We start from the raw sequence: 26855 nt of genomic DNA, 5'->3' as shown, positions 1-26855 counted from the left end.
CTAATGCTCCTACCTTGGGGCCTCTATGCTTATCCATTTTACACCATCTTCAGTGCTCTGAAGGGCTTCGTCCTCCCTCATCACATACTGTGCAAGCAGAAATATCTGAGTGAACTGTTGCCAATGGCTCAGAGCAGGGAAGGGGTATGTTTCAGATTACACTGCAATGGTGTTGTTCTGATCTGATCTCCTTTCTAGGGAGAGGCTGAGAGAGGCAGCTTCAGGGGATTTAGCTCTAGCAGCGGCACATGATCCATCAGTCGCGTGATTCTCACCACTGAAGGCTAATGGGAAGGAGCAAGTAAAATCTAAATCTCCCTTGCAGAAGCAACAGCAATTTTTTCTGCTCCTTATCTTCTACCACCACCCAGACCTCCCATGGCTTCTCCCAGGCTAGAGACCTACTGCTGTCCCAACCGGGATGCAGCCACGCAACTGGTGCTGACTTTCCAGCCTGAGGTTTTCTGTGGTGTTTGCATTGGCAGTGCCTCAGTCAGTCTGTTGCTCAGCATCCTGCAGCTCCTTCCCAAGCAGGGACAGAGTTCCCGGAAGATGCAAAAAGCTTCCTCTTCCACCACCATTCTTCTCCTCATCTCCATTTGTGACATCCTTGGTGACCTAGGTAAGGACCAGCTTGCTGTGTCTTGCCCTAGAGTGGATTCCCTCTGCCTGGAGGCAGTGTCGCTAAATGGATCCATTTAGCAGCCTAAAGAGCTCTGGGATGGAAGTGTGTTGTTTCTGTTTTGCTGGAGGATTTGGGTTAAGGGATGCTAGGAAATAATGGGTCTTGATAGAAGAGAGATTTTTTTGAATGTTAGGTTTAAAAGTTCAAATTTAAAATCAAGCACTCTTCAAAATCTGCACCTAAAACTAACAAAATCCAATCAGACAGATGTTGGAAGTTTTTTCAATGGCTGACAGATCCAAAACTTAAACTGTCCCTAAAGACTAACTTTTAAAAACATTATTTTGATCCTTAAACACTCCAAACAAAGGCTGTAGCATTATGAAAATGCCAGCTACTCCACTAGGCAAATCCACAAATACTCCTCCTTTTTTTTTAAACCCAATAGTGCTGGTTTAGACTGTGCTATAAATTGGCTATTGAAATCTATAAGAACCTTGCTCATCCAATACCCTGCCTGGTCACAAGGAGAGAGCAGGCTGAGGAAGTGGAAGAATGAGGCAACATGCATGAACACCCATGTGTCAAAACTAAAGTGGTGTCTAATTCTAACCTGCCAGACTATGAAACGTGCTGCCAAAGTATAAATGAACACTAATCGCACCATATCCAGAGCTAAATGCAGAACTTCCTCTTCATCCAGGCTTTGCTGCAATCATATCTTTATTTTCACATTTTATATAAAATGATGATATAAATAATATAAATACATAAATAATAATAAATAAATAATAATAATAATCTGAAGTCCTGTGGCTGGGAAGAAGGGAGAGACACCTATAGGTATTGTTTTCTACCTTTGAGATTTGCTCAGATGATACAGTAAAGAGCACCTATATAAGAATCTGGATAAACAGCATGAAAAGTGTTTCTTTAATTTGATAAGGCCAAAAATGTGAGAGAGGTTTTTCTGTTTGAATTATATTGACAAATCAGAACCAATTGTCTTGTATCATCTTTGTCTGAGACTCTTTGTAATCTTTCCTAGGCAGGGATCAATTCTCGTTAAATGGTATATAAAGCATCACGGTAGTGCTATCACACTGTAATAAGAATAGAAATCTTCACTGATTGCAAGCTGTGATGTCTTTTAAAGCAGTATTGAGAAATGTTATTTGTTTCATTCATTTGAAAAAGAAGAAAGGATTTGTTTGCAAAAATGAGAATAGATTAAGAGTATAAAAATACCTTTAATACTAAAATGTAAAGAGTTAAAGAGAAATGAATGTAAGAACATTGATATATGCAAATATAACAGTGAAAAGAAGTAAAAAGAAAATGCTTTAATTATGAGATTATTTTCATTTGATGACAGCCCGTGAGATGCTATCCAGTTCATTTTAGAGAAATGTGTGTCAGTGTTAATGAAATGACGCTTTTTTTTAAATAGACAGAACATTTTAGACCACAGGAACTTTAAACTTTGGTGCAGCATTCACTGTTAGATTATGGTGGAATTTAATAAATGGAGTTGTCTTGCGCTCAATTCAAGCACAGTCCTTGCTTTGTTCATGTGTAAAAACAGGCTACAATTTGAAAATGTAACTGTGCAAGTATGTGACTCAAAACATATTAACACATCCAGAACACTAATGAATTTTCCCATTAGGTATAATCTTCAGATCAACAATATGGATAGGCTTCCCTGACTTCATAGCAAACATCTCTGTGGTGAATGGAACTGATGTGCTGCCTTCTGCCTTCTGTGTGGGAAGTGCCGTAAGTACAAAACTCTTTTTTTCTTGCTAGAGACACTAATCTGGTAAAGGAAGCCTGCAAGACAAACTCTTCCTGATCTAAAGAAAATTGAACTATCATTCAGATCTATAAGTATAATAGGTTTCTGTCTCTCCCAAAGCCATACAAGTCTTGCAGGGTACAAGCGATAAAACAAGAGGGAAATGTATTAATTGCTCATGAGGTACAAGTATTGGCACGCCCTGCTATGCAGCACCAGCTTAGAGTGGGAGGCGTGCAAGCTATTTCCTGAAAGCTGAGGCCAAAATGTTCACACGTGGGTGCTTAAAGGTAGGTGCTTAAATCATATGAGAGGTTTGATTTTCAGAGGTGCTAAATACACACAAGCCCAGTGAAGTCAATAAGGTAATTCAGATGTACAGTGATTTAGGACAAAATCGAGCTCTGGGTTTGTATGGGACAAAGGTAAATGGGTCTCTGAGTGAGGTACTTTGTAATTGCATACTATACTGTATGCTGAAAATCAGACAGGAAATCTTAGGTGGGGAGTTTACCCTTTTTGCGAAATGAAAAATATATTTGGCCTGAATAATTTTGGAGTGCTTGAAAATCTCTTAGGAATCTCAAAGTGACAAAACTGTTTGCAGGGGTTTATTACACTGTCATTCATACTTTAAGTGAATGTAGTTCAAATACGGGCTGAGGTATAAACTTAAATGGCATATAAATGCTATATCTGACCAATACTCATTTCAATTCACAGTTTTTACAGTAATATGGAGTCTGACAAATAGGACAGAACAAAGACTTATGAAAAGCCAGTGGGAATATTGAGTACCCAAGGAATTTCTGATCAAGCATGTATAATTACAATCTAAATGTTGCTAAAGTATCTCTTTCTACACTAAAACAAAAATCTGATTAGGTTTCAAAAGGCATAATATCATGGTGTTGTACAGAAGCCTGTAACCAACTGCTACAAATCTGAATGATAATTTCCACACTAAACTATATGTACCATACAGCCAAAACCCAATCACACTACAACCTTTTCTAAGCCCTCTCTATTTCTCATCACACACTTCTCAGCCTTGCCAGGTACAAGTAGAAAAAACAAGGGAAAAACATTATTCCTTGTTCATTGTGTACAAGCTTGTATCAGAGTCCAAGCCTGATTTTTTTAAAAAAAAAGAAAACTTGCCAACATAAACATTTTGCAACAGTAAAGTGCAATTCCTAAAACATCGTAATTTCACTGTTAACATTGAATGAATACTTTAAACAAATTTTTTACCATTGATACTGTTTATTTTTTGTATTGACAAATAACCCTCTTCCTCCTCCCCTCTCCCCCCTTATTCACATTAGAATTCATGAAATCACTTATAGTCATGTAAAATGTCTTTTAATCCTGTTCTTGTTTTTGTTTAAAAAATAAAATGCCTTGCATTCTGGCCTTAAACCAAATAGGCCTTGATTCGTCCCCTTAGGAGACCCCCCCGTCCTGTACAAGTAGGGGAAAGTGACTCCCAAGTAGATACACCCCCAAGAAAGAACAGATTGTGTTTACAATGCCATAGTCCCAGAGGTTTCCACCAGGATTGGCGGTTCTACTTGGTAGCTAGCAGAGGCTACCCAAGGGATGAGTAGAATGACAATGCATCCACTTCCTGCTGACTTTTCCCCATAGATTCCAGGGCCAGAAAGGACCACCGTAGAGCAAATCTTTTAGAAGAATCACCACCAATCTTGATTTAAAAATTGCCAAGGATTGTGAATTTAACACAACCCTTAGTAACTTTTGCCAGTGGTTAATTACTCTCATTGTTAAATATTTATGCCTAATTTCCAACCTGAATGTGTCTAGCTTCAGATTCCAGCCAGAGGCAGCGGAGCCTTTCCAAAAGTGGGGGGGAGGGGAGCGGGGTGCCCTCCCTGCTCCTTCTGTCTGAAGACCGCCCCTGGACAAGCTAGAAGCCAGAGCAGGCCATGAACCGGGGACCCTCGGCCTCGGGGGGAAGAGGAGAGGCAGGGGTGGGGCCCATGGCAAAAAGTGGACAGGTGGAAAGTGGGAGGGCCATGGCTCCCTGGCCCCCACTCTTCTGGCACCCCTGATTCCAACCATTGGATTGTGGTATACCTTTCTCTGCTAGATTGAAGAGCCCATTATCAAATTGATATTTCCCATGCAGATACCCTTAGTCTTCTCTTTTGTTAAGCTTAATAGATTGAACTCCTTGAGTCTATCACTGTAAGACAAGGCACTAAAGGCACTAATCCTTTCATCATTCTCATTCTGATCCCTCTCCAATTTAGCAACGTTCCTCTTAAATTGTGGTCACCATAACTGGACACAGTATTCCAGGAGCGGTCACACCAGTGCCAAACACAGATTCTCCTGTTTATGCATCCAAGGATTATGTTAACCCTCTTAGCCACAGCATCACACTGGGAGTTCATGTCCAGCTAGTTATTCACCTTTCCTGCCAAAATCTTTTTCAGACACACTGCTTTCCAGGTTAGAGTCCCCCATCCTGTAAGTAGGGCCTACATTCTTTGTTCCTAGATGAATACATTTACAATTAGACAGATTAAAACACATATAGTTTGCCCATCTTACCAAAAAATCCAGATCTCTTTGAATCAGTGACCTGTCATTGTCATTTACAACTCTCCTAATTTTTGTGTCATTTGGAAACTTTATCAGTGATGATGTTACATTTTCTTCCAGGTCATTGATAAAAATATTAAATAGAATAGGACCAACAAGAGATCACAGTGGTCAATGATTCCCCATTTTCAATTATATTTTGAGACCTATAGTTAGCTAGTTTTTAATCCATTTAATGCATGCCATGTTGATCTTGTAGTTCTTTAATCAAAATGTTGTATGGTACCAAGACAAATGCCTTACAGGAGTCTAAGTTTATTACATCAATACTATTACCTTTATCAACTAAACTTGTAATCTTTATTAAAAAAGATGATAAAATTAGTTTGACTGGATCTATTTTCCATAAATCCAGATTGATTTGCATTAATTATATTACCCTCCTTTAATTCTTTATCAATTGAGTCCGGTATTAGCTGCCCCATTATCTTGCTCAGGACTGATGTCAGACTTACCGGCCTATAATTACCCTGGTCTTTTCGTATACTCTTCTTAAAAACTGACACATTGGCTTTCTTCTGCTCCATGGGAACTTCCCCACAGTTTCAAGACTTATTTAAAATAAACATTACAGTCCATTTATCTACTCAGGCAACTCTTTTAAAATTCTTAGATGCTAGTTAACTGGGCCTGCTGAATTAAAAATATCTAATTTCACTAGCTGCTGTTCAACATCCTCCTGAGATACAAGTGGAATGGAAAGAGTATTATAAGATGATGACTACATCTGCTTTGTTCCCTAAATACAGAAAAAATATGTATTAAACACTTCTGTATTTTCTGCATTATTATTGATATTTCTACCATTGACATCTAATAATGGACGTATACCATTGTTAGGATTTTTTTTTCCTAATATATTTTAAAAAATTCTTCTTTTTGTGCTTAACTCTGCAGGCCATAGATTTCTTCTTGTGTCCCTTTGATTACATCACCAATTTTCTACAATTTCTAACTTCTCATTTGTATTCATTACTATCAACTTCCCTTTTCTTCTATTTGTTTTAATATATAAAATGGTTGCCTCACTTCCTTTCAGGTCGATTTTTCAACCAATATGGCCTTCTTCCTCAGTTGTGGGATTGTGGTTTTTTGGGCCATCTAGAAAGGCATTCTTAAACAATTCCAAATTATTATTAATCTTTTCCTGATTAAATTCTTCCTCCCAGCTTATTTGGATCATAATCATTTTCTGTTTTGTGAAATTAACCCTTTTAAAGCTCCTATTATAAATATCATTGGTCTGGATTTTATTCTGCTTGCACATTATAAAGATGATCAAGTCATCGTGGCTTCTACCTAAGTTACCATTAATTTTTATTTCTGTGATCAGTTCTTCTGTATCTGTCAAAATGAGGTCTAAAATAGAATTTCCCTATGTTGGATGCCACACTTTTTGCCATCTGTAGTATTTAGAAATCCCAAGGATGTTTTAGTTCTAATAGCATGGACCTCCAGCATATGTCATTCTGATTGAATTCCCCCAGGATCACAGAGCTTTTTCCCCGCTACACATTATAGATAGGTGCATAAGGAGTCAGTCAGTCTCTTCCCAAGTATGATTTGGTGGTCAGTAGCAGATAGCTACTAATACACCATCTTGGACAGATGAAGCACAAATCTGTTTGTGGCAGCAGAGAATCTTCCAGCAAGTGACTTTAGTGACTGAGCCAAGGATCAACATCTCTGGGGAAAGGGAGTATTTTCAGATTGTGGAGGAGGGAATACCAGGGATTTGTTTTCAGAGCTGATGTTTGGCTTAATAGCAATCATGTTGGTCTCTGCCTGGTAAAGGGTTGCTACTATGGACCCATGGCAAAGGATATTCAGATGAAAATGGAGCCAAAATGAAAGAGGGGCTCAGAGGAACATTAAATTGAATAGTAAAAATGTTCCAGACTAATGAAAAAGGGGGGGGGGGGGGAAGTATGCTGTAAAAGAACCAGCTCATTGGGGGAAAGAATTTTGGAATGTGTAAACACAGCAGAAAAGGTCAGATATCTTTATGTATACTCGTGAGAAAACATGAGAAATCTCAACTGTCAAATACAGTGGAATGTAGCTTGCCTTAAACCTGTGCCCAGCACTTTGCTTTGAGTCATTAGTGAAAAAAACCATCAGAATTAAAGTGTGGACATTTCACTACCACCCTTCTCTTTTTTTGTTTCTCTTGGGAACAGAGATTGTTGACCATAGATAATAATTTCCTTTTACATTCGGTTCCCAGGATATGAAGGTACAGTATAGCTACAATGATTAAGAGATACAAGTCCTTCTCTCATGTCTCAGGGGCTGGTCTACACTAAAACTGTAAGTTGACCTAAATTATGCTACTTCAGTTACATAAGTTAGGCCACGTCTACACTACCCGCCGGATCGGCGGGTAGTGATCGATCTATCGGGGATCAATTTATCGTGTCTAGTGTAGATGCGATAAATTGATCCCCGATCACTCTGCCATCCACTCTGGAACTCCACCAGGGCAAGAGGTGGAAGCGGAGTCGACGGGGGAGCAGCGGCCATCGATCCCGCGCCGCGAGGATGCGAAGTAAGTGATTCTAAGTCGATCTAAGATACGTCGACTTCAGCTACGCTATTGTCGTAGCTGAAGTTGCGTATCTTAGATCGATTCCCCCCCCCCAGTGTAGACCAGGCCTTACATAACTGAAGTTGACGTAACTTTGGTCAACTTACAGTGGTGTCTACATCGTGCTGTGTTGACAGGGACGCTCTCCCACTGACTTACCTTCCACCTCTCAGGGAGGTGGAGTACAGATGTTGACAGGAGAGCATTCTGCCGTCAAGTCAGCTTGTCTTCACCAGACCTGCTAAATCAACACCGATGCATCAATCGCAGCGGTGCTGATTTAATTGTAAGTATAGACAAGCCCTCAGCTACAGGAGAGGCACTAATGTGCAAATACAGTAATTTCAAACATTCTCATATAAATCTCTTTATGAATGTAGCAAAAGATGTTTTACTTTTGGATGCACAGGTAAAATTCAGAGTTAAGGTTAGGCAAGGTTAATATCTCTTCTGGGCAGGAGTAAAGCAAGCTTATCAAAAGGGGCCAAATGCTGCTCATCCTACTCATGTGACTAGACCAGTTGGCTTCAATGGGACTACTTCTGTGATTCTGAGCAAGATTTTGCCCCTCATGGATCTCTCTTGCAAAAACACACACATTCCATTAAACATGCTTGAATGAGACCTTATCAGGGCTAGAAGTAACAGGGAGTTTTATTTTGTCCTAGTCACTTAGAGACTTTGTCAGCAGCTGTGACACAATGGAATCTTTTTCCTTTTGCAGATGTGGATCCAGCTCTTGTACAGTGCTGGCTTCTGGTGGCTGTTTTGCTATGCTGTAGATTCCTACTTGGTGGTTAGAAGATCAGCCGGGCTAAGGTACCAAAGTGAAATTAACTAATTTTTAATTTGAACCTAATTAAAGATCTACAGCTTTACTTCCTACATTAGGTGCATATGTTTGTATGCATGTATTCAAGCACATAAATGAAGCATGCACAAACATTTGATGTGCATATGCAAACCACTTATTAGTATGGGTGCATGGTATGCTAGGTGCTTAAAGGGCCATGACTATGCTCCAGTGTTGATTACGAACTTGCATGAAGTTGCATGCACCTAAACTTTAAAAATCTGGGGTGACATCCTACATCCATTGAAGATTCCAATGGACCCAAGATTTCACCCCAGTCCCCAATCTACACCATGAATTGAACCTTGTAGCAATAAAATGTTACTCTGAAAAAAAAAGTGTTGAAATACACCTAGAATTTTTGCTTCAGGATTTGAGGTTTTGTCTACTTTTCAAAACTGTTGTTAGTATCCTGTTGATGTTTTCATTTTATAGAACATTTTTTTTCAAGAAAAGAAAAAAATAATCTTATGTATTATATGTCTTCTATATTGCCCATCACTGAATATCTAAACACTCTGGCATGAATAAAATCATAGAAATGTAGGGCTCGGAGTGACCTTAAGAAGTCATCAAGTCCAGTCCTCTGTGCTCTGGCAGTACCAAGTAAACCTAGACCATCCCTGACAGGTGTTTGTCCAACTTGTTTTCAAATGCTTCCAATGATGACCTCCCTTGGAAGTCTATTCCAGAGCTTCACTACCCTTATGGTTAGAAAGTTTTTCCTAATACCGAACCTAAATCTCCCTTGCTGCAGATTAAGCCCATTACTTCTTCTCCAACCTTCAGTGGACATGGAGAATAGTCGGTCACCATCCTCTTTATAAAAGCCCTAAACATATTGGAAGACATATCAGGTCACCCCCTTCAGTCATCTTTTCTCAAGACTAAAGATGCCCATTTTATTCAACCTTTCCTCATTGGTCAGGTTTTCTATTTTTTTTTTAAATCATTTTTGTTGCTCTCCTCTGGACTCTTTCCAATTTGTCCACATCCTTTCTAAATTGTGGTACCCAGAATTGGACACAATACTCCAGCTGGTGCCTCAACAGTGCTGAATACAGCAGAACAATTATCTCCTGTGGTATACATACAACACTCCTTTTAAAACACCCCAGCATATTAGTTTCTTTTTGCAGCTGCATCACATTCACAATTCATATTCAGTTTGTGGTCCACTATAATCCCCAGATCCTTTTCAGGAGAAACACCACCTAGCCAGTTATTCCCCATTTTGTTGTGGTGCATTTGATTTTTTTCCTTCCTAAGTGAAGTACTTTGCTCTTGTCTTTATTGAATTTCATTTAGTTGACTTCAGATCAATTCTTCCATTTGTCAAGGTCATTTTGAATTTTAAACCAGGCCTCCAAGTGCTTGCAATCCCTCCCAATTTTGTGTCATCTGCAAATTTTTTAAGCATACTCTCTATTCTATTATTCAACTCATTAATGAAAATATTGAACAATACCGGGCCCAGGAGGAACCCCAGTAGATAAACCCTCCCAATTTGACAGCCAACTCTTTGAGTACAATGGCCATGCTGTTATACTAGAGACAAAATATAAAGATTTTTCTAAATTGGCTGCCAGTGTTTGGAGTTAGAAGAACAAAAAGACCTTCAGTTTGCCAGTACTGAGCACAGAATTATGTGATATTATACCCAGACAATATTGAGCAATCAGATATTGGAGACACAGTGCAATTGGCAGATGTTATTATGTGCATCTCCAGAACAAGAAAAAAAATCCCTGATTTACCTAGTATTAACCCTAGCCTGTATAGGATAAACTTGAATTTTATTTGTATAGTGAAGCTTTGATGCCCAGGAATTATGGAACTGTTAAGCAGTAACAAGCTAGACTACTTGATTTCTAGTGTTTATTATGAAAATTCTTCACATATTTTACCCTAATTATTTCCATCAAGGTTATCTAAATTCCCTGTGCCAGACAAGGCTATGTACTGTAATGACATTCATATTATTTCTATGGGCAGTGATTCAAGTGTTCATAGACATGTATACATAAGTCACACCATTTTAGCCTGAGGCAATATGGTCTTGATTCTGCTCCCACTAAAATCAGTGGCAAAACTTTCAGGTCCTGACTCACAGCCTACTGAAGTCAATAGAAAAACTCCCATTGACTTCAGCAGGGTCTGGATCAGGCCATTGTTGATGTAGATGAAGCAAAATGTGATCATAACTGTTAAAATTTGTGATTTCCAAATCCCCAAAAGGGCTGACCATTCATGATGTTTGGGGAGCCCTTCTTCATTCTCCGTGTAGCTTTTCCCACCCCAAGCTCCACTTCTATGGGTCACAGGAAGGGAGGGAGCCTGGAGGGATGACTGGAGGCTTGTGTGGACAAGAATCACTTACAGCTCTGTTGACAGGGAGGGACAGAGGCAGGGCCCCTTATCTCAACCTGAACAATTGCATTGACTTAGCCCAACTCTTATTTTTCCCAACCCGCTTTACCATTTCCCAGTTACTGTACTGCCAGTGGAGCATTGTTCTACCTGAATATATGTACAATTCTTTTGAATGGTTGCAATGTGAAATTATAAAGCAATTCCAAATGCACATGATGAGTGATATTAACAGCTTCTTTTCCATTTCATGTGCTTCTAGTACAATTGTGTTGTACCACATGATGACATGGGGCCTGGCAATCCTGCTGTGTGTGGAAGGAATTGCCATGCTTTACTACCCTTCCATTGCTAGGTAAGCAAGGCATTAATTAAAAAAATGTAGCTCTGTGATTACTTGAATGTCTTTGTCAGTTTTGGAGATGAAGGGTCAAGTTTTTATCCCAATTACAAGATGCCGAATATTGGAGTCAATAAAGTTACTCCAGATTTACAGTAAGGAATGTCAGAGCAAATTTGGCCCTGAGTGAATTAAGCTATGTCTACATTAGAGACCTTATAGTAGCATAGCTGTACGGATGTAGCTGCACTATTGTAAGCACTCTCGTATAGCCGCTCTATGCCGACAGGAGAGAGCTCTCCTATCAATATAATTAAACCACTCCCAGCGAGCGGTGGTAACTATGTTGGCGGGAGAAGCTCTCCTGCTGCCATAGCACTGTGCACACTACCACTTATGCCAGGGAAACTTGTCACTCAGGGGAGGGCGGTGTTTTTTCACACCCCTGAGCGACATAAGTTTTGCCAATGTAAGTGATAGAGTAGCATGGCCTTAAAAATATCATATCCTACTTCTCTCATGCCCTATGCTCTGTCCATCCAACTTTTCTACTCATGACTCTCCATTTTAGTATCAGGCTAACTCCTATGCCTGAAACAGCCTGCCTTTGCTTGTGTGACCCCTTCCTCTTTTAAATTCCTCCTCAAAACTCACTTTTCCTTCAAATCGCTGATTATGCACCAGCACCATCTACTCCTACTTTGGGTCCCAACCATTGAAAACCCAACAACTAGTGAAGTCCCAAAGATGTTCTTATACTTGTTGTGTATGGTTTGATCACTGAATAACTTAACTTTGGTAAGTACCAATTTAAACGATTTATATACATAACTCAGAGTCAATGGGTATGTCTACCCTGCAGTTGGGAGGCATGATTCCCAGCATAGACATGAGTTAGTGTGCTAAAAATAGCAGTGTAGACACTGCAGTACAGATGCACATCCACATTGCTATTTTTAGCATGCCGTCTCAAGCAGAGCTAGCACAAGTCTGTCCAGAGTGCTGAAAAAAATCACATCTCCCAGCTGCAGGGTAGACATACCCAATATGACCCTGCAGTTATCTGTTTGGGTTTCTGCCAGGACCAGAGGGAAACATGCCACATAAAATTGGTGCTTACTTGCCCCATAGCCCATCCCTGACATGGCCATGGAAAGTGGGGACATTAAGGCTTCCACAGGCTCCTAGAGAGGGAGAAGATCATGCCAAAGAAGTCCTGTGTCCTATTATCCCTTCTTCTCCCATGCTGTCTTAGCTTCTTTTTTTTCCTTCCACCTAAATTGCTGGAAGGAAGCATTGGCTCACAAGGGCCACATACAAAGAAACTCGACTGTATTTCAATAGTCTACTTTGTGACTCACTTGAGCTGGCCAGAATCAATGTGTCACAACATTTTTGGATCTGTTTATTTCATTCCGTATTTTTAGCTAAATGTGATGTAAGTAGAATAGCCAAGACTACAAGGTGTGAAGAAGAATTAATCTTTTAATGGTCTCTTCTCAGTTGTGAAAATGGCCTGCAGCATGCAATTCCTCATTACATCACTACCTATGCTCCACTTCTGATAGTTTTGGTGGCCAATCCAATTCTCTTTAGGAGGACGGTAACAGGAGGTAAGTTCCTAAATGCCAATATTAGTTAGTATATGTGAGGTAAAAACATAATAATCATGTAAAAGCCATGTCTGTATATCCTGTTCTGTGGGAGAGTCCCTTATGAACAAAACCACGAAGAGATGTAGCTAGTCCAGGGAAAGAAATGCACCAGGCTTTTTTAGCATAACAGCTAGGTACCAAAAGCAAGGCTCTGTCGACATTGGGGATTTGCTCCAGGTATGGGCATTGGTGGCCAACACCACCATCAATGTAGATGTGCTGGTACAAAACACTATTGTAGAGGGCCCAAACTGCATTACATCTTCTTGAAATTTAGCAGTCTGCCCTCATACTTGTAGCAGTCTGAACTGTCTATGCTAGGGGCTTGAACTGGTGCAGCTATAGTTGGCCACTGAGAGTTGAAGTCAGTATAGATAAGGTCTAAGTCACTAAGATATTGTAATGAAATGCAATTCCATTGGCTTCTCTGCAGCCCTCTTATTAATTGCACATGGAGTCAGATATTAGTTTTACATGTGGTCAAATATGATTGGAATTTGGTTACTCATGATTTTGATGTTAGGAACAAAGGCCTGAAATTGGGCTTGTACACAACTTCATCAGGGGCCTGATGACCACATCTAACTTATTTTTACTTTAGAGAGAGGAGCCTGAAGTAGAATCTTGGAGCTAAACAATCTCAGATTTTGTATTTAATATTACACCCACCCAATGCTCATTGTATTACATAATATAAATCCACAAGTTTGCATCAAAATATACACATACTAAAATATATAAAAAAAACTCCTGAAAAACCGCCAATCCCATTCCAAATGCAATCTCTGCCCCATCTTCCCTTCCATCCCTCATTCCGTAATCCCCACTTCCAAGAAAAGGCTGAGAAAACAGACAAGTTTTTAATAATAATAAAATAAATAACAAATAAGTAAATAAATAATAATTTGTATTGTGTATATCCTAGAGGCTCCAGCCAGAACCAAGACCTCATTGTGCCAGGCACTGTACACACAGAACAAAAAGACTGTTCTGCCATATCCACCATACCAGGGTTCTGGTGAACCACAGAAGGAAGTGCGTTTCAGAGCCAAGAGCCCTCACCCAGAACACAGTCCATTTAGATAAGGAGGGGGCGCTCAGCTTATTAGTAGATCATAGCTACCATGGTACCATATGAGAAGGAAAGTAGTCTTTCTCTCTCAGACAGCCAAAGCCTTTAAAAGGTCAAAAACTCTTTAAACCTCACCCAGAAACCTGCTGGTAGTCAGAGCAGAGCACAGATGTAAACTGTTCTCTGATAATAAGCAAATAAAAGGGGACAAACTCCTTTCCAAGCACAGATGACTGACTTGGCAACTGCAGCTACCTGGGCATCCAGGAGCAGCTACTTGTTGATCAAGGTGATGAAGCACATTATCCACAGCCAATAAGGAAGGCTATTCTGCTGTTGCCTTGGTACCTGCAGTCCTATAGGTATATAGAGGCTACACTTCTTTATTTTCTCTTCAGTGAATACTTCAGGCTGCACCTTGGGCTTCCATGCTGTAAAGTGAACCAATATTGATTACTAGAGCAGCCATATACTTTCAGTCTCCCTATTTTACATTAATCAAAAGCAACAAACAAGACTAAAGTCTTCATGAGAGCGCACAAAGTGTGCCTGCGTCCCCTATGAATGTCTGTATTGCACACAACCTAGCTGCCCATCTCTGCAGGGGGAGTCCTAAGTGACTTACAGGTGCAGAACTCAGAAAACAAAGGCATAGCAATTGCATAGTTAAACACACTATCGAAACACTCGTTTCATGTTAAGTTTTTAAAAGGTAAAACAGTTATGACCCCACTGTTACTTTCCATTTTAGATGGGGCTGATAGAAAGCCATTGGCAAGTTCTGATGCCGCCATTCACTTTTGGATGACACTGTTTTCTTTAATTGTTAAATGGATAAAGGAGATTATTTAATGAGTCACCTTCCATCTTCTAAACTATCCTGCATAGAATCATAGAAATGTAGGGCTGGAAGAGACCTTGATGTCATCAAGTCCAGCCCCCTGCACTGAGGCAGGACCAAGTAAACCTAGACCATCCCTGGCAGGTGTTTGCCCAACTTTTTTTTAAAAAACTCCATTGATGGGGATTCCACAACATCCTTTGTAAACCTATATCAGAGTTTAACTAGCCTTTTAGTTAGAAATTTTTTCCCTAATATCTAACCTAAATCTTCCTGCAGATTAAGCCCATTGCCTTGTCCACCTACCTTCAATGGACATGGAGAACAATTATTTACCATCATCTTTAAAACAGCATTCAACAAACTTGAAGGCTGTTATAAAGATCCCACCGCCCCACCGCAACTTTCAAGACTAAACATACCGAGGTTTTTTTAACCTTTCCTCACAGGTTAGGATTTTTAAACCTTTTATCATTTTTGTTCTCTCCTCTGGACTCTCTTTAATTTGTCCATATCTTTTCTAAAGGGTGGTGCCCAGAATTGGACACAATACTAATAGCTGGGGCCTCACTAGTGCCAAGTAGAGTGGAACAATTACCTCCTGTGTCTTACATATGACGCTTTTGTTAATACACACCAGAATATTAGCCTTTTTTGCAACTGCATCCCATTGTTGATTCCATCAATTTGTGATACACTATAACCCCCAGATCCTGTTACCATCTAGCCAGTTATTCCCCATTTTGTAGTTGTTCATTTGATTTTTTTCTTCCTAAGTGAAGTACTTTGCACTGTCTCTATTGAGTTTCATCTTGTTGAATTCAGACCAATTCTCCAATTTCTAAAGATCATTTTTAATTCTAATCCTGTCCTCCAAGTGCTCACAACCCCTACCAACTTGGGGTCATCCACAAATTTTATAAGCATACTCTCCACTTCATTAATAAAAATACTGAGTAGAACTGGACCCAGGTCTGACCCCAGAAGGACCCCACTAGATACACCCTCCCAGTTTGACAGCAAAACATCAATAGCTACTGTTTGAGTATAGTAGTTCAACCAGTTGTGATCCACCTTACCGTAATTTCATCTAGACCTCATTTCCCTAGTTTGCTTATGAGAATGTCACGTGGGACTGCATCTAAAGCCTTACTAAATTCAAGATCTATTATGTCTGGTGCTTCCTCCCTTATCCACTTGGCCAGTAAACTCATCAAAAAAGGAAATTAGGTTGGTTTGGCATGATTTGTTCTTCACAAATCATGCTGCCTATTCCTTATTACCCTATTTTCCTTTAGGTGCTTACAAATTGATCGTTTAATCATTTGTTTCAGTATTTTTCCCAGTATAAAAGTTAGGCTGACTGATCTATAGTTTCCCAGATCTTCTTTGTTCCCCCTTTTAAAGATAAGTGCTAGGTTTGCCTTTCTCCGGTCTTCTGGGACCTTACCTATGTGCTCCAGGAGTTGTCTAAGATAATTGCTAACGTTTCTGAGATTGCTTCAGCTCGTTCCTTAAGTACCCTAGGATGATTTTGATCGGGCCCTGCCAACCTGAATACATCTAATTTATCTAAATAGTCTTTAACTTGTTGTTACCCTATTTTGGCTCTTCCCCCCTGTTGCTTTGTTTCAACTATCTGGTCACCATTAATCCTTTTAGTGAAGACTGAGCAGAACAGGCATTAAACACCTCAGCCTTCTTCATGTAGTCAGTTATTAGTGCTCCTTCCCCACTAAGTAGAGCATCTACACTTTCCTTCATCTTTCTCTTCCTCGTAATGTATTTGAAGAACTTGTTCTTATTGCCTTTTATGTCCCTTGCTAGGTGTAACTCATTTTGGGCCTTAACCTCTCTGATTTTATCCCTACATGCTCGTGCTATTCTTTAGTACTCCTCCTTGGCAATTTGTCCATGTTTTCACTTTTGGTAGGATTCCTTTTTTGATATTCAGCTTATTAAAGAGCTCCTGACTGAGCCATATTGATTTGTTCCTATTCTTCCTCTCCCTCCTTTGCATCAGGATAGTTTGAAGTTGTGCCTTTAATATTGTCTCTCTGAGAAACTGCCAGCTCTCCTGAACTCCTTTTTCCCTTAGATTTTCTGCCCATGGAACCTCACCTACCATTTCTCTGAGTTTGTTAAAGTCCATCTTTTTAAAAGTCTGTTGTCCTTATTCTGCTACTCTCACTCCTCCCTTTCCTTAGAATCATGAAATCTATCATTTCTTGATCACTTTCACACAAATTGCCTTCCACCTTCTGTTGCTACCAGTTACTCCCTGTTGGTCAAAATCAAGTACTACCACAGCAGGAACTTTAGCTACTCCTCCTCCCTTTCCCACTCTCTGGATCCCTGTAAATAAAAAAAATAAACCCACAGCCATGTACTCATTATACAGTTCTGTGCTTTCCAGTTGCCTCATTGCTCAAAGGAAGACAAGGAATCTACACGGAGAATGAAAGACGCCTGGGGACGGAGATTCAGATCCGCTTTTTCAAAATTATGCTGGTGTTCATTATATGGTAGGAGGCGTATTTTTAAAAAACCTGAATATTTCCCAACTGTGGAAGGTAGGGGGTGTGAATGGCATTGGTGGGCTTGCTGTATTTGTTTGTCAACCTGACAGTTTCAAGGGGAGGAATTCTCTAGAAAGGAAAACGTTCTAAATTATTTTATTTAGTAGCTGAAGCATTAAGCTGCCTCTTGCAGCTGTGACACAAGTTCCAGAATATATATCTGTGAGGAAAAAAAGTTTGAGCAACAAGAAAACAAAAGCCTCAAAGAAAAATGGCTAAAAAGATGAGTAGGCAGGCAGCTGCCTAGAGCAATGTCTGAAAAATACAGTGCTATGGTCACTCTCCACAAGAGTAGCCTCAATATGGTCTGGCTGTGGAATTTCAGATCACTTATTCCCATCTCAAATATGATATCCTTTGGCAGTTTTCTTTAGGACACAGTTTTGCCTTCCGGCAGTGGCAGCTTCCTTATAAAGCATGCTGCAGCTAGTGCAAAAGATTCTGGAGTACTACTGGGAGTGAAAGGTACTGACTGATTGAACAAAAATAGAGCATCCTTTCGGAGGAAGAAATTATTATTTGCTATTTGTATTACATGAGCACATTTGAGATGAGATTGGGAGTCCATCATGCAAGGCACCACACAAACACATAGCAGCGGATGGTCCCTGCTATGAAGAACTTTCTAAACAGACAAGACAGAAATAGGGAAGAAAAGGAAACAGTGTCAAAGAGGGGATGTGACCAGGCTGGCCTTACCATGAGACGAACTGAGGCGGCTGCCTCTGGTGCCAGACTGGGGGGGGGGGCGCCACTAGGATCCAGAGGGTAGAAAATTGTGTCTGCTGCTGGTGCACATGTATTCTCTCTGCTCTAGATGCACAGAGATGGTGGAGCGCTGTGCTGGAGGAAGGAGGGCACAAGAGATATAACTGGCAGGCAGGAGAAAAGGTGAGAAGGAATAACAGAAAGCAGCAGGAGCTGCAGGGAGATAGGAGGAGGAGCCTCTTATGTACCTCTCTAGCACCCCCACGAGCCTGGACTGATTAACACCAGCTTCTCAGGGAGCTTCCTGTTTCCTACTGCTTCCCTGAACCCACTTGAGGAGAACAGGCAGTCAACTGAAGTAGTAGGAGCCGGTTAGGCCCTTAAGACGCTGATGTCTTCCCTCACTCAGGCCCTGCTACCAGCCTGCTTATTTGTCCCCTTCAACTGAGTGTTGAGAGCCCCTAGAGCTGGCACAGAACAGCAGTCATAAGTGAAAGAAGAAAACTCCCCTCTGGGGCAGCTTTCAGAAAAAGAAAGAAAGCAAAGGAAGCTTTTCTATCTAAGCAGGAAGGAGCTCTCTTGAGATACATAGACACACATTTCAGGTTTCAGAGTAGCAGCCGTGTTAGTCTGTATTCGCAAAAAGAAAAGGAGTACTTGTGGCACCTTAGAGACTAACAAATTTATTAGAGCATAAGCTTTTTTAATGCATCCGATGAAGTGAGCTGTAGCTCACGAAAGCTTATGCTCTAATAAATTTGTTAGTCTCTAATAGACACACATGTTCATAGTGAGCCTTCCGGACCCAGTGAGGATGTGAGTGGTGAGGAGATGCCTGATCTTCCAGTTAGTCAGAGTGCAGGTGACCTGGCAGCTACTGCAGCATCCATATCTCCATCTCAAATGGATGTAACCATGCACATTCCTGCAGAAAAGTGTAGATCAGAGAAGAGTGTGGTGGAGGTGCAAGAAACAGCTGCTGCTGAGTTTAGTTCCTTAAGTCAAGATGATCCAGGACTGTGGACCCACTTGAGCAGTAGCCTGAGGGACTTCCTTGTACTGCATGAGCCACAGCAAGTGAAAAACTTCATGTTCCCCAAAGACAATGAAAATAGAAGTTTCCATCCAACACATTACTGGCGTGAAATCCCCAATGGTGACAAAGTGGAGAGGCCATGACTTATGTACTCAAAAACCCAGAATGCTGCATGCTGTTTTTGTTGAAAACTTTTCCAGTCTAATGTTCCAGGCACACTGGGTTCTACAGGAACAAAGGACTGGGAAAATCTGGCATGCCATGAAAAGGCAGCAAATTACCAGAGAGCATTCCATAAGTGGAAAGAGCTTGAGATAAGACTAAGGTTAAAGGCCACCATAGATGATCAGCATCAAGAGATGATTGCATCAGAGTCTCTTTACTGGCAAAATGTTCTGAGAAGGCTGTTTGCCATTGTGACAATGTTTGCTACCCAAAACCTAGCACTGCGTGGCACTTCAGATCAGCTGTATGTGCCAAACAATGGAAACGTCCTTAAAATTGTGGAGCTGATGGCTGAATTTGATGCTGTACTCTAGGAGCATCTAAGAAGAGTCACCACCCAAGAAATGTACACACACTACTACCTTGGAAAAACAATTCAAAATGAGATCATACAGTTACTGGCAACAAAAGTCAAACAGAAGATTGTGGCAGATCTGAAATCAGCAAGATATTACTCTGTTATTCTGGACGGCACACCTGACATCAGCCATACGGAACAAATGACTTTAATGGTGCGTTTTGTAACAACTACAGTACCTAGTGAAAATGTCCCTGCAATGGTGACTGTCAGAGAGCATTTTCTAGAATGTATTGACATTGATGATACTACAGGAGCTGGTATGACAAATGTACTTCTTAAAAAGCTGGAAGATACAGAAATTGTGATAGCTGAGATGAGAGGTCAGGGCTACCATAATGGTGCCAACATGCGAGGAAAGAACAGAGGAGTGCAGACACAGATCCCTTGTCCCATGCAGTTCTCATTCATTGAACTTCGTGGTCAGTGATGCAGCATCAGCTTCTAGTGAGGCTGCTGAATTTTTTAATGTAATTCAAAGCATCTATGTATTTTTCTCTGCATCATCTCAACGATGGCAAATTTTGAAGCAACATCTGGAAACATCCTCTCTGACACTGAAACCACTGAGTGCCACAGAATGGAAAAGTCGAGTGGAGGCAATAAAGCCTATCAAACACCAAATTAGGACGATAGATGATGACATATTTGCCATTATGGAGGATAATGCTATGACAGGAACTGTTTGTGGGAGAACAGTGGCAGAGGGAAATGGAATCACCAGAAACATACATAACTTCAAATTTCTGTGGCTTAGTGTTGTGGCATGACATACTCTTTGAAATAAATGTTGTAAGCAAGAGACTCTAAGGTGTTGACCTTGATATATCTGGAGCAATGGAACAACTGGACAAAGCAAAGTCATACCTACAGTCTTATCGGTCAGATGAGGGATTTCAAAATGTACTGAAGAGTGCACAGAAGTTGGTAGAGGAACTTCACACTGAAGCTATTTTCCCACCCATTCTAGAATACAAGAGTGTGACAAAGCGGGACTGTACTTAATGTTCTCACTGAATACTGTGTGGGTGCGTCAGTTTCCCCCATGCATTTCTTAAGTATCTAGGTAGTGGGATAAGGATGTGTGATTGTTGCAGAGCCCTTGAGGGCCAGTGTGATGGTGTTTGCACAGAGAATGGCCGACATCCTGTCTCCTGGCAACTGATGGCCTGGGACCCTCACATGCAAGGTGCCAGCTGAAGGTTTTGGAGAACAAAGAGATCAGGTTGCCTCCTGGTCCAGGAAAGAGACAAAGGCCAGAAGAGGGGAGGGAGAGTTTCAGTTTGGAGCTGACTGGGGAAATCGAGGGAGGCCCAGACCCGGGGTCTGGCCTCCCTGGCCCCGACCCGGGGTCTGGCCTCCCTGGCCCCAAAAAGGACCTGACTGAGGGGTCCAGTTCTCTGTACCTACAAGCTCTGTTTTGGATTGTGTTCTGTCATCTAATAAATCTTCTGTTTTACTGGCTGGCTGAGAGTCACGTCTGACTGCAGAAGTGGGGTGCAGGACCCTCTGGCTTCCCCAGGATCCCCGCCTTTGTGGACTCACTGTGGGAAGTGCATGGCGGAGCAGGGGATGCTGAATGCTCTGAGGTCAGACCAGGAAGGTCGAAGCTGTGTAAGCTTCTTGCCCTGGAGACAGTATTCTCACAGAGAGGTGGCTCCCCCAAAGTCCTGACTGGCTTCATATGGAGTAGTTCCAGAGCATTGCCCGGTGACCCCGTGACAAAGAGTCACTGAAGAAGAAGACATTTTGATTATGAGGCATGGGATAATCCCATAAGAAACCCCAAACAACAATTCAAAGTTGAATTCTTTAACCAGGTGCTAGATTGTGCAATACAGTCAGTTGAAGAACATTTCATGCAGCTCAAGGAACACAGCAGTATATTTGGGATGTTGTATAATATTCCAAAATTCCTCACTATACCTGAAGAAGACCTACACCAGCAATGCAGGGCACTAGAGACAGTGTTGACACATGATGATGTGCAATATTGATGCGAGTGGTTTAGGAGATGAACTGAAAGCCCTTTCAAGATACATTTCAGCAGGAACAACTCCAAAGGCTGTTCTGGAATATATATGCACAAATAAGATGACCACCCTCTTTCCAAATGTTTTTGTTGCTCTGTGCATACTTCTAACACTTTCTGTAACAGATGCCAGTGGAGAACACAGCTTCTCCAAGCTGAAGTTAATAAAAACACATCAACACTCCACAATGACACAGGAGAGGCTGATTGGTCTTGCAACCATCTCAATACATCATGAGCTGGCCCAGACTGTGGATCTTCAGGAAGCAGTTCAAATCTTTGCAACCAAGAAGGCACGGAAAGCACCATTTTGATTATTCAAACAGATAAAAATGCCAGTGTTTACTATGCAGACAAGAAAAGTTACATTTGCTGTTCAGGCATTTGAAAGTTAAGTGTTACTTAAAATTTTTGAAAAAGGCATTTTAAGTTGTTAGTTCTCCTTTATTGGGGTAGGTAGCAGAGCAGAACTATGAGAGGAGTAGAACAGGAAGAAGGCAGAATTGAGACTTTCCAAAGTTTTGGACCAAGAAAGGAGGCCTGGGGGCATCATTTGAGCTCCCTGCCTTAGGTGCCAAAATGTTGTGGGCTGGCCCTGGATGTGACTTGCCTTAGGTCATGCATGGGAGCAGCTTGTTAAAGTGGACAGGTTGGGGGAATGGAGCAGGGAAGAAATGTGAGGGGAGGAAGGTGGAGGGAGAAAAACATGAGGTTTTCACATAGAATGGGAACTTGATTGCAAAAAGAAAATGGCAAAATCCTTTTTTTTTTTTTTTAACAAAAGCTGGACTTAGGAAACCAGCCTGACCCATTTGACTATGCAGGAGAAATACAGAGAAACTGCACTAAAGTCTGTTCACTAGGGTTAAAACCTGGGCTTTCTGACATAGCCTCTCTTTGGCGCTGAAGATTATTGATTCATTTAACTTGATGTTTGCTATCTTACCATGAGCTGCCTTTATTGGTAAGAACTATTGGTACATTATGGCAATTTCAGAGTCATCTGTAATCCTCTTTTGATGTCACTTTTAAAGTCCATTTTAATTTAACTCTGAAGTTTGTGGTTGTTTAGGAAATGATGTGCAGCAATGTAGCAATGCTATATATATTTAGCGTATATATGAACATTGCAACTCTACTTATGTGCCGTATTATAATGTGACCTTGATAGCAGAGTGCCCCCTTGTGTCAGGACATACTGTTGCAAGACTCTTCCTCTTTAACACCCCTTGTTGTCCCAGTTCTGCAATGGTCAGCTGCCTCCATGGCCCGGAGGCCAGTTCCTCTGGCCAGTTCAAGTCTTAGTCCACTCCCCTTCCAGGGTTAACAGAACACAAATTAAATCCTAACTCAAAATAGCCACCTGGGCAATAAAGCCCACAATATGAACACTAACCCTTCATAGAGACCCAAAATTGTCGAGGTTGGGCCTCTGACTGGGCCAGGTTACTTGGGTTAGGGCAGGAAAAGCCTTCTTTCCCTTTCCTGGCTTCACCCAGAATTGGCCTGTAGTAGATACAGCCACTACTTTTTATCTGGCCTGCTGGATTGTGATTGGCCTCTACCTGCTTCCGGTACTGCTAGTCTGGAGGACCAACTCTCTCTGGTTTTGCCTGCAGCTGATCATGGCAACCCCTAAATGTCTGAACTCACTACCCTTCCCTTCTGGCAAGGCACCTTCTTCTGCCAGGGTTTGCCAAAGCAGTAAGGCCTTTGGCAGGAGGCAACAAATGCCTGGTACACCACATCACAGGCTGCAAATATAAGAAGGTGCTGATGATGACATTCTCCATTATAGACAGTAGTACATTCTAGTCTTGTATTTTTCAATCAACCTGATTTAATTCTGCATTTTATTAGCCTGCAGCAGGGTGGAATGCTAGGATTTAATTCCGTTTGGTTATGTCTATTTCCTTGTCTCGGGCTGGGTTAGGAAAAGGATTTTGTTTCCTGATCATATTCTCCCAGACCTGCTGCTCCTTCATATTCAAAAACCAACAGACTTCTCCCTCTCCCTGCCAACAATTACCACAATTATGCTTTGGTAAAGAAACCACTATATATGCAAAAAAAAAAATCTGTCTTTTTCTTTTTCTCCTCTCTATCCCTGCAACAGCTGGTCATCGAACATCATCAATGAAAGCCTGTTGTTCTACCTTGAAATGCAGCCAGATATCAATGGAAACCCCCTGAAAAATGTTAGAAATGCTGCACTGATCACATGGATTATAATGGTAGGTCAACCATGCTTTTTATTAGTCTTGGAAGTAGCTTTTGTCTGACAGGAAGCAGCACCAATGTAATGAGTGTTTATTTCTTTCGAACTATAATCACCACTCCATACAAAAAAAATTGGAGAACATTTTCCAAGTCACAGGAACTATTCTTCATATGAAACTCTGCAAGAAGAACTAAGGGATGCATTTTGTCCTGACTGACCCTTTGTGCATCCCTATTGAAGTCAAGGTGATTCATTCATTTTTAAGACCAGAAAGGACAGTTATGGTCATCTATTGTGTCTTCCTGAATAACAGACTACAGAGTTTCCACCAGTGATTACTGAATACAGGCTAACAACTTGGGTGCTTACTAACAATCTCAGCCTGTATTTGTAACTAAGGTTATTTTCTTTATTTCTTAAAGCTGCCTTGTAGAAAACATCTGTATATAGAGAGAATAATTACTTGAGAGAAAAATATATTGCTCTTTCAGAGCAATGATCCAAAATACTGTAGGAACACTACTAAAGCATTTTGGACCATTACTGGACTGTGATTTACCCATCCCCCCATAGCATAATGTTCCTGGAATAGTCAAAAGGGGATATTCTGGAGTTGGTGATGCAGATAGCTTCTTTGGGGAGATCTTACATATCTGAAAAGCCTCTTAGTAAAAACATGCTTTTTGTTTTCCTTTTTGAAATGACAGAAGAATTTTCTAGAGGAGGGTCAAGGTTACATTTGGATGAGTGTTTTTATTAAGTGAACATTCAACATGTGAAAGGAACTAAAACTCTTTTAGTTTGAGTTATGGCATAGCTCTAGCTCTGAATAATTCCCTCCCTTCCCACTTTCTGGGATTCTTATAGAGATTTAAAGAATTTGTGGCCAGACGGGCCCATTTGATCATCTAGTCTGACCTCCTGTATATCACAGACGGTTACATTTCACCCACTTATCCATGTACTGAGCCCAATAATTTGTTTGGCCAAAGTGTATCTTCCAGAAAGGCATCCAGTCTTGATATGAAGATGTCAAGAGCTGGAGAATCCATTGCTTCTCTTGCAAGTTTAACCCATGTTACCACCAATTTTTCTTCTCTTAAAACTCTCTCCCCTATTTTTGTGTCTATGTGCGCCTTGGCTACAGCCTTCTGCCCACAGAGGACTCACCAGGGCTCCTTTACAAGCTCCTTTTCTAAATCTGCAAGTCAGCAGAGCATCAGTATTCACCTTTCAATTTTTGCAGCTGAGCCTGGCTAATCTGGCCTGCAGTATTATAGATGAATGTACACGTCCTGTGCATGGAACATCCCCCCCACCCCCAGAACACACACAATATTCTGGCACCTCCATCTCCGAGTACCTAATTCTCTCCTTCCAGATTTTATCCTACATTAGTGTTACAAGGGTTGAATTACTCCTCTTCCCACTTCCCGGAACACTCTGCTTCCTTCTGATAAGCAACCAGGCACCCCCAAGTACCTACCTCTCCGTTTGCAGGTTTCATCCTGTATTAAAGGAGTAAGTGATGCCACTCACATGGTGCCCCCTTCTCTCCTAAGGGCTGAACACACTCATGTGACACAACTGTCAGCTCTTGCTGGCCTGGAGGGCAAGAGGTCAACTCTAGGAATTGAACTGTTTATAGGCTGGCTATGAAAATAAAGTGCTGATTTCCCAGGAGAAAAATAGAAACATCCAAAGCATTTACTTGCCAAATATCCAAGGAAGTGGGGACAGAAGTGATTCTTGAGAGACTGTCTCAGCTGGCCAGTTTTTTAATCCAACCATGATGGACTGGTTCATGAGTCAGCAGCAGTTATAAATGGATTGATCACTGTTTAAGAACTTGGTTATCTGTGAGTGGCTGCTCTCAGTATGTTTGGTTCTGCTTTCACTGAAGTTTTATAATTGCTCATGTAAAATAAAATTCGTAAGACACAGTGGAGACTGTTAAAGCACATTGAGGGCCATATTTATCCCTGATACAACTCCACGGAGTAGCTGAGGTCAAACCAGGCAAGCATTTGTCTCCTTGTGTTCTCAGTGTTATTGTGTACCAGAACAAGGCCTTTGGCTTCTTACCTTGATTTGCTTGTGGCTAGAAAAAACATAACATGTACTTTCATCTGGATGCAGATGTGTGAGTTTTACAACACCTCTCAGAGGCAACAATTGTTCACTGTGAAGAAAGTCTTTCCGTCTACGCTGCAATAGAAGACCCGTGGCATGGCCAGGCCAGCTGAATTGGGCTTGTGAGGTTTGGGCTATACAACTGCAGTGTAGACATCTCTGGCCTGGTCCCTAATGTCTATACTGCAATTGTATAGCCTGCAGCCCTGCAAGCCCAAGTCAGCTGACCCAGGCTTTGAGACTTGGCATCGTGAATTTTTTATTGCAGCATAGATATACCCTTAATGCACAGGAATGGTTTCACTTGACTTGAAATTCACCACTCTGTTGATTTTAATTCCCATCACAATTCTCCTTTCTTCTATCTTCCAGGGAGTTCTGAATCCAATGCAAGGCTTTCTCTTCACACTCGCTTTTTATGGTTGGACTGGGTGGAAACTGAACTTGAAGTGGCAAAAGAGAGAAATACCGTGGGAATCAATGTCCACATCAGCTGTTGCTGACAATGACTACCCTTCTGCCGTTGGATCCTCTGTGAACTACAAAAGCAACATCCACAACTCAAAGAAGACAACAATAGCCAGCAGCCAGCAGACCGATGAAGCCTTAAGCATGCTGTCTGAAGGTAACACTACCAGTGATGACAGGTTATCCAGAAACTCTCCTATCTATCAGGGCTGGTAGTTTGCATAGCATAAAGCTGAATGTTACCTCTCCCATTGCCACAACCATTAATTAACGACTGCACAGAGTGAATCACTATTTGCTCCAGGGCTTGGTTGGGGCCTTGT

At 41.2% G+C, this 26855-nt stretch overlaps 1 protein-coding gene across 1 annotated transcript; it reads left to right on the top strand.

Moving 5' to 3' along the window:
* The first annotated feature begins 250 nt into the window (after window positions 1-250).
* On the top strand, window positions 251-26855 carry GPR143 (G protein-coupled receptor 143). Its single transcript, XM_038382944.2, has 8 exons — window positions 251-622; window positions 2295-2404; window positions 8366-8460; window positions 11127-11219; window positions 12708-12817; window positions 17189-17297; window positions 23827-23944; window positions 26437-26855. The coding sequence occupies exons 1-8, from the start codon at window positions 379-381 to the stop codon at window positions 26746-26748; spliced, it is 1191 nt and encodes a 396-aa protein (XP_038238872.2). The 5' UTR covers window positions 251-378; the 3' UTR covers window positions 26749-26855.

This window comes from Dermochelys coriacea, chromosome 1 (genome assembly GCF_009764565.3).
Source record: "Dermochelys coriacea isolate rDerCor1 chromosome 1, rDerCor1.pri.v4, whole genome shotgun sequence".
Classification (NCBI taxonomy): domain Eukaryota; kingdom Metazoa; phylum Chordata; order Testudines; family Dermochelyidae; genus Dermochelys; species Dermochelys coriacea.
Note: the sequence above shows the minus strand (reverse complement) of the source record. Positions and strands in the feature narration are given on the sequence as shown.

What these genes read in the sequence shown, in the direction of transcription:
- GPR143 (XM_038382944.2), top strand. Translation starts at nt 379, where the DNA reads ATGGCTTCTCCCAGGCTAGAGACCTACTGCTGTCCCAACCGGGATGCA. An exon ending in CCTTCTGTGTGGGAAGTGCC is followed by an intron (nt 2,405 to 8,365) that starts GTAAGTACAAAA and finishes TTCCTTTTGCAG; the next exon opens with ATGTGGATCCAGCTCTTGTA. An exon ending in TAGGAGGACGGTAACAGGAG is followed by an intron (nt 12,818 to 17,188) that starts GTAAGTTCCTAA and finishes TGTGCTTTCCAG; the next exon opens with TTGCCTCATTGCTCAAAGGA.